Source organism: Macadamia integrifolia, chromosome 2, assembly GCF_013358625.1.
Source record: "Macadamia integrifolia cultivar HAES 741 chromosome 2, SCU_Mint_v3, whole genome shotgun sequence".
Lineage (NCBI taxonomy): Eukaryota > Viridiplantae > Streptophyta > Magnoliopsida > Proteales > Proteaceae > Macadamia > Macadamia integrifolia.
The window spans coordinates 12138142-12147060 of record NC_056558.1 but is presented as its reverse complement, the minus strand read 5'-3'; the positions used below and the strand labels follow the sequence as shown (position 1 = coordinate 12147060).

Here is an 8919-nt window from a genome sequence, read left to right as displayed (position 1 = left end):
TTTTTTTTTTTTAAATCTATCTCCCTGGGTGTCGACTCTTCAAGTTGAAGCTATCAACACTACGCTAAGCTAGTGTTCATCCGATATCAAATGTTGAAGCTTAATCCTTGATCTAAGCATGATCCATTACTTATAAAGTGGGTCCAACCTACTTGAGATGATATTAATTTAGTTTTAAAATTTTCATTAAAAAAATATTTTTTTTAAAAATCTTAAGCCTTAAGTGGTCATTTCATGTGACAAACATCAAATCTTGAAACGGGACCACCTATCTATGTGTATGCTACCCACATGGTTAGGTGACATCTATTAAGGACAAATATCATTACATAAGCATATGTGTTACATACATGCATGGCTGGGTAGCAGGGTAGGTGATCCAGCCTCGCAAAACATAGGGCCACTTCAAGCATTGCCCAGAAAATCCATGTCCATTGCTACTACCATACATTGAACCCCACTTTCCAATGTTCTATGCCCTTCCAAAAATAAAAGAGTTTAGATTCTCTGCATGTACATGCAACACGTATACACAGACAGGGATGATTGTTGTCTTTTCTTTCTCCCATAAATGCCGCTTTATGCATTCTAAATGGGAACAAATTGGTCATCGGCCGACCATACATGCACGTGCAAAGGAATTCAACTAAAAAAAACAGTAAAAAGGGGTGGTGGGAACTAAAAACGAAAGAAAAGGATGGCTACCAAGGAAGAGTTTTATGACTTGCATTTCCTGACCCTCTCAACATGTGATGCACGATGTTTCATAGCTTTTTATGTTGGTGTTATTCTTTTGAAACATATTATGCTATGATTAACCTTAAAGATTTGATGTGGAAAGAAAAGATCAAAGAAGATTTAGTGAAGTGAACAACTACTGGGGAAATGATTTCTCAAGCACACAATCACTAAAACACTATAAAGGTGCTTTTCTCGTACCTTATTTTTTTTTTGTAACGAATAAATTTGCTGATAGTGATCATAAACATGTGATCATTAGCTTCAGACTCGTAAAATTTGAGAAGCCAAGGAATAAAATATGACCAATCTGTCAAACACATGTATACTTTTCTCTCACCTAATTGGGTTATATATATTTTCTCATGGGTGATTTATTCTTTAAGCTTAGGTTGTTTCTGTGTAACGAAAAAGTAATAGAGTATAATAGTTTGTGATAAACGTTTTGTTGTTAAATTTTTTAATTGGTGTATGTTTGGAGGTAAATTCTAGTGGAAAAGGCCATTAATGAATCATTGTTTGCCATCCAATTTATGTCCAACACTAGGTTCGGCAAGTCTATTAAATGTAGATTATTGATGGGTTATTGAAAAAAAAAATTGGATCGTATAAAAAATTTAATTTTTCTATAACTCTAATTAAAACTAAAAATGCATGAGAATATGATTTTATTATAATCACCCTGAATTGAAATACAATTTACCAAATATTCTTTTTTCCAGTTACATAGCATAAGTGGAACAAGGTAATTCTTATGTAGCCTTTTTGCACCAAGGCTGGTTATTTGATCATATTACCCTTGGATAGATGAGTCCTTATCAGCTGTATGGTTAGCCATTTATGGGATATTGCTCCCCCCTCCCCCCTCCCTCCACCAGGTCCTTTTATAAAAATTTCTATATTTCATTTTAATATTTATTATAGTATATTTAAAACCTCTATTCTATTTAAGGGTGTCAATTGGTTCGGTTTCGATTATTCAGTTTGGTTTTGGTTCGGTTCCAAATGATGATAAGGTGGATCATAACTGAACCGAGAATCGACTTGATTCCGTATTTAGATACTCAAACCAATTCAATTCGGCTTGATTTGATTTCGGTTCCAATTCAGTTATGATATGTAGTTTTAATTTGGTTTTATACCTCGGTTTTAATTCGGTTATGAAAACGGTTCCACCTTTGAACCATGATTGTGATGGACCAAATGTCATAATGGGCTCAAGTTATGGGCCTTATGGCAATTGCTAACTCCAAAATTATCTTAGCTTGTAAATATGTGATGATAACTTGCAAAAAACATTTACCACATTAAATAAATAAAACAAAAAAAAGTTTGCAAAAAACACTCTTGAATGACAAGAGCAATTCGATTTGGTTTCGATTCGAACCGACGGTTCTGATACCCTAAATCGAAATCAAGCCGAACCGTATTGCATACTCACATATTCAAACCGAATTTGAACCGAATAAATTTGGTTTGGTTTTGATCTGGGTAATTCAGCTAGGTTTCGATTCTGGTATTCGTTTTCGGTTTGAAATTGATACCCTTAATTCTATCATATGAGATGATAAATGATTATATAATTAATAATTTAATAAATATTAAAGGTCAATCTACAATGTCATTAAGTAGAATAACCAAGCAAAGGGAATCCCCTCCAACAACTACACAACTAGACCCCAAGCCTAAAAATTTGTATATAAACACTTATAGGATCTTATGGAAAGCCCATATGGTGAATTCTAATATTTCAAGTTGAAGGAATAATCATATATAAAAAAACCTAATTATTAGTGAGTACAATGAAATAAAACGATATTATGTTTGTCGATTTTTTTTTTTTTTACCAATAAAAATTGCAGATTATTTCTATCAAGAGTATATATATATATACACACACACAAACAATGTTAATACAAAAGGCCGTATTATATTTTTTTCCCTATTTTCTTCAATGTATTCATTCTTTAACATGACACAGTTGAGGTTGAGGATGACTTAGAAATTTGATAATCAATGCTCCTATTAATTTTTTGGGTAAAGAATGCCCGTATTATTTATTAGCTATGAATACTGAAAAAAAATAATGAAAAAGATATGGGAAGTTAAGTCATTTCATATGAGATGGTATCCACATTTGAAACCTAATAATAGGATGGATAAAATTACATAAAAGTGTAGTATAATTTTATAGAGGACGATCAAAGCATGAAATGGTCAAATTTGCTTTATAATAGTAAAATAGAATATCATTATTCACATTAATTACATTAAATTCCATTGTTACATGTGAGACATCTTTATATTAGGACAGTGACTCATGAGGCACAATTATTTTTTGGGTAAAACCTTGAGGCACAATCAACTCCTTCAATTATACCGTTCCATAGAATGACTTTCTTATCTTCTTTTATTTTTTATTTTTTTGAGAAAAAGGATCCTAACGACCTTGCTTAAGAAATGCTCAAACATAGCTAGATGTGAACAAACTCAATTGCCCCTACCACAGCTGGATATTTTCACATCCACCTCTGTTTGAATGTTCTTACACCACACCGATAGAGTTCCTCTCCTTTTTTTTTTCTCTGTTTTTTTCTCCAACCCTCGTTTCCTCCCCCTATTTTGACTTGATGAATTATTAACAACCATATCTATTTGCAATTATCAAATGTGTTCCAACAAGCAACAAGGACATATTCTAAGCATAGTTATAATATCAAAGATAATTCAAAACTTTTGCTCTGCCAACTTTATCTTCAAGCATATCATATGCTGACTGGTGATTGATGTATGACACGTAACTTAGATAAAATTAGATTCTTCTCTATCATTCCATTCTTTGACTTGGAAACTCATAAAGGGAATATGTATAGGAAAATTCCTAGTGCCTAGGAACCCAAACCATTCTACGTGTCCAAGCCCTTATTTCCTTGCAACATGTTCAAAAGTTTTAAAGATCAAGGCCTAATGTTAGACGAATCCAATTTAGGATATTGGATGGTAAAATTTTAGTTGAATGGTTTTCATATATGTGTCTTAATTATTCACTTGTATAGTTGAAAAACATTAAAATGATATCTTCAAAAAATTATAAAAAAAATAAAAATAAAAATAAAAAGAAAAAAGGTATAGAAATCTTTTAATGATATCATTTTTATATGTATAGGTATTGATGATCACTTGAACACGCATGTTTTTAGCACTCCTCAGCCTAACTACTATAATTACTCCTATAGTATTGAGATATGATTTTGGGTTCAAGTCAACATGCCTTACTATCACTTGTTGGTATTGTCGTTACTTGCGTATGGGGGCTTTGACCTGGGGGTTATGATCACTATACTACCATGGAACACATTTTTTTCATTATTTAAGAACAAAAAAATCACTTCTATACTCTCATTTACATAAATGATGACAAGTGTAATTTCAACATTCAGGTTGGACAAAAAATTCATATGTAAGTTGCTTTCATTCTATTACTCCTATTAGTAAATTGGGTAAAAGTTGGGTATGTTGTTGGTATACTGTAAGCTAGCACCACTGTGTTTAGCTCTCTTTTCCTGTTTTTAAAATGACTTCCCTATCCCTCCTATATAATATCTCATCCGACGCTCCAATTGGTGCTATCTACTAGCTTTTTATATATATATCAATGGCATAGCTATCGCTCTCCTTAGTAAATTCATTCATTTTTACTTTGATCATCCTATACGAAATTATTAAGTTATTCATAATTTTATTTTTATTGTGACAATGTTACGATGTTTTTTCAAGAAATATTTTACACTGAGATTCTATTACGTAATTTTATTTGTTTCATCTATGTTATAAAATGCATTAATATGTCATAATTATTCACATATTTTTTTTTTTACTTATATATATATATATATATATATATATAATTTTATTATTTAGAAAATAAAATATTTAATTATGATATCACTTAGTTGCAGTAGGATATTGCAACTTGGTGATTAAACGATCAAAATAGTCTCTCAACATTTTTGAGGTAAAATTATAAAATTCTCACCCCCAAACCCCGTACATGCAGGAGCCTCGTGCTCCGAATATGGCTTTTTTTTTTTACTTAGTTGCAGTAGGATAAGTATTCCCACACTGCAAAACATTCTTAACTCTGCTGGGTCAAAGTCAAATATTTCAAAGATTGCTCATCAAAACAAGAAAAAGGGTAGAATTGGCAATTTGTAATTCCCGTGGCGCAATTAAAGAATATCGCCAGAGAGCAATAGGTCGAGAGGCGAATCGTTAAAGCAAGACACTTAGCATATATTTCTATCCACGTGTCAATATTTCATTCCACCACCTATACAACTTCACATTCTCTTCCTTTCGCCGATTCCACCGTAACGAACTGTGTTTTGCAAGTTCATTTCCTCTTTTCGTTCACAGTTCTCAACAATGGCGTCGCTGATTCGGATGCAGAGAATCGTGTTCAATCAAGAAATAAGGAATTACAGTGAAGAACAAATCGAAGGAGTCGCATTGAACAACTGGTGGGATATCAACAACTCCGAAGCATGGCAGGAAGGCATCTTCTATACTCTCTGTGTCATCTACTCAGTCGTCTCCTTCATCGCCCTCGTAAAAATTCCTTCTCCATTTCCTTCTACATTAGTCGAATTTCTTGTTTACATTGTTTCGTCGAATAGTTTGATCTTTCCTCTTTGTCTCTGTTTTCAATTTCTTCTGAATCTTCTTGATTTCTCCTATTTTGCTTTACTTTACTTTGGGCTACTAACCTATGAACTGAATATTTCTTGTTGCAGTAAGCAAGTATTACAACTATTCCACTATTATTTTTCTTTACTCCGATTTGGTGTGTTTGTTTTTATTGTACATTGTAGTATCGTCGAGCCTGTACTTAGTTGATAAGAAAAAAATTTCTCCGTTCTATTTAGGTTAGGTTGGGTTGGGTTGTTTCCCTTGATTCTTATTGAAGTTGGAAGTAGAAGTATCAGTTCTTGCAAATGCGTTGCAAGTTTTTGATATTTGGTGCACTTGATTGTCTCTTGGTCTAGGCTGATACTGTGAATTTCTTTAAGTGAGTGATCTTCAGAGAATTTAAACACATGAGCTACCCTCTCACTCCATTTTCTCTTGGGACTTCCTTGTAATGATTATATTCCTTTGCCCCGTTTCATTTGTGCCTTATATTCTGTGTATGGTTTTGAAAATTTCTTTCCCCATGGGTAAAACATTGTTCTTAAACTTACTAGTCTTCATTTCAGGGTCTTTTCATTGGTTAAATGTCAATTATGGTATTTAGTTCACCAATATCCTCAACATTGGTTCTGTTAGTTGTATGTGAATTGTTGGCGTTCGTTAATATACTTTGTAAACAGTGGATGGCCATACTCAGTCGTAGTGCTACTTCTGATTTGAGTTTTTTTGTGTAAAGTGATCTCTTCTTGGAAGTATAATATTTCAGGAAAATATTCCTCTCTCAATTTCACCAGCCAGTGATATTTTTTCTTTTGTCCTGCTTAACTATACAATATTACTTGTTGAATAGTCTATGTTAAGTTTTTATGCCCCAGGTGCAACTCATCCGGATTCAACTGAGAGTACCAGAATTTGGTTGGACAACACAAAAGGTTTTCTACTTGATGAATTTTATTGTGAATGGATGTAAGGGTTATTCTTTTCTCCGTTGCATTTAATGTAGGATTTATTTTCCCTCTTGCTAACCATGTCTGAATTGTAATTTTTACAGTACGTGCTATTCTCTTTGGACTGTACAAAAATGTGTTTGTTCTCAGCCCAAAAGTAAGTTCACATCATTCTTACCTGGGGTAGCTGGACTTCAGTTCTCTTCTTTGTGTTACTTCTATTAAAAGAAGAACCTGCTTATAGTTTGTTGGAGATTTTGGCTCTTCTGAAATAGAAGTATCCTAAGAAGAACCTGCTGTGTGGAGGTGACAAGGATATACTATATGTTAAACATGCTTCTATATAATCAGCTAGAGAAGTAGTATTGGTTAGATAACAAGGATACCAGAGTCCTGTGGAAGATCTAGATTTATATGATCACTCTCATGGACAACAAATAAAAATTATGTGGAGTAGGTGGGGTGGGAGATATTATAATGATCCCAATAGGGATGTAGTAGAGGTGCTATATGTGGTGATCTTTTCCCAGATTTAGAATCCTTGGTACTTTAGGAAATGCAGCGTAGGGATTTGATATCTGTGAACCCTGTGGTAGTTTTATGTTAGTTGGGTATTGTAATTTATTAACATTATCACTTACCTCACACAAATGCTTGAAAATGAAGAAGTATATGAGTTTTCTATTTCCTTCTGTAGCTTTCTGCACCCTCCCAAACTGGATACATTTTCGAATGAGTAAGAATTATCCTGGCTCACTATCTCAAGAGTTCTGCATGGAATCACATTAGAAAAGATAAAAAAGCATAATGTTTATTAGGGGCGCTTTGTATTACTATAGTAAATATGCATCTGATACACCACATTAAATACTGTTGCATCATTATGAGAATGAAGATGAGTATCATATAGGTTCTTACTACAGACAAATTAAATTTCACTTGATTAGGTTCCTACCTCTAAAACCAAAGGTTTCACTACTAAATCTTTTATTAGGGTAGTTGTAATCACTTGACTATATTTGCAGCTTCTACGATACCTCTTTTCAATGGCATATTTCATGTCATATAACATGTTGATACCGGTAAGACTGATACTTCCAATGCTGTGTGATAGCAAAGGAACCATATCTGTTTGTTTGTTTCTTTGGTAGGCTGAAAACAGATATTTATCCAGCAATATCTGTCCATATTCTACTTTTTATTAGCAAGTAGTTAGTGGTTCTCACCTCTTAGCATACATGTACAGGTCATTCAAACATTGCAATAAGCTGTGATTTGACCTGAACACAAGCCATTTGTTAACAAGTTGTGTTAGGCATGTATACATTGGCACATTTATTGAACAAGTCATGTTCAGGTTGAGTCCCATTGCCACCCTGTGTCTTCCTTTTATTGTCCTTCTTTAACAAAGAAGAAACAGAAGGGAAGGAAATTACTAAAGACAATATTAGCAGTCTGCAGGCAATAAACTTTTACACGAATGTATAGCAAAGCTCTGTTCTAATGAAATATTTTCTTTTACTGGTGGAAACATGCTATTCTGTAAATCTGCCATCATCAGCTGGCTGCCTTACTAGGAGATAGTACATTTTCTATTCCTTTTGTTGTGAGTGCACGATATTTGGATTTCCATGTGTTACAGGTTCTTGAAATAGTTCTTTTGGATCTTCCTGGTCTTCTATTTTTCTCAACATACACATTAGTTGTATTATTCTGGGCAGAGATATATTACCAGGTACTTGACTTTTCTTGCATTATCTCTACTTGAGAATATAACTGTGCGGAAGCTTATATCGGTGGGCTTGTTTGGTGCTATTTGTTACAGGCAAGCAGCCTTCCCACTAATAAGCTTAGGCCAGCGTATTTGATTATCAATGGAGTTGTTTACTTTATACAGGTGATGTATGGACAATATTAACCTTAAAAGTTAAGTGTGTTATTAGTCACCATTCTCCTGGCCACTTCTTAAAAGTATGTTTCAGTGACAGGTATGCATCTGGATATATATGAGTTTAAGTGGAAAACCTGTTGCAGTGGAAGTTGCCAAATTCTACTTCTCAGGTTTCTTTTTCATCCCTCATAGGATGGTTTAAATGTGATGAATGTGATTAGATTATTATTATTATTTTCTTATAGTGGATTGGTATCCTTATATTTTGTCGGTGCCGTCTTTAGTTGGGCTTACGTGATTTTTAAAATTTTTATCTTTTCAATCAAGAATAGCAAATGGATATAGTCAAACTATTTACTAGGAAGTAGCAGAATATGCAGAGATTGTCTTGGTAACAGAGTTTCTCATGTTTGCAGTAATTTCATTCGTTGCTGCTCTTGGATTCTTGGTATATGGTGGGAGGTAAAAATTTATTCCCAACCAAAAGAAATTCGACAGTGTTCATTTTCCAAGTTATGAGGTTGCATTGTACTTATTCTTTTCACATAACTCTAATTCCTAATTCAGTTTATGTGCCTGTACAGGTTGTTCTTCATGTTGAGGTGCTTCCCAATTGAATCAAGGGGACGCCAGAAAAAGCTGAACGAGGTTTGT

At 33.5% G+C, this 8919-nt stretch overlaps 1 protein-coding gene across 1 annotated transcript in view; it reads left to right on the top strand.

Annotated features, from left to right (window-relative positions):
• The first annotated feature begins 5068 nt into the window (after positions 1 to 5068).
• LOC122062829 (tobamovirus multiplication protein 1-like) overlaps positions 5069 to 8919 on the top strand; it is an 8419-nt gene continuing 4568 nt past the window's right edge. Inside the window, exons 1-8 of the mRNA XM_042626478.1 lie at positions 5069 to 5346; positions 6303 to 6393; positions 6479 to 6531; positions 8017 to 8109; positions 8200 to 8271; positions 8363 to 8435; positions 8682 to 8727; positions 8850 to 8913. Coding sequence (XP_042482412.1) covers positions 5164 to 5346; positions 6303 to 6393; positions 6479 to 6531; positions 8017 to 8109; positions 8200 to 8271; positions 8363 to 8435; positions 8682 to 8727; positions 8850 to 8913 — 675 coding nt within the window. The 5' untranslated portion in view covers positions 5069 to 5163. The remainder of the gene's footprint in view (positions 5347 to 6302; positions 6394 to 6478; positions 6532 to 8016; positions 8110 to 8199; positions 8272 to 8362; positions 8436 to 8681; positions 8728 to 8849; positions 8914 to 8919) is intronic.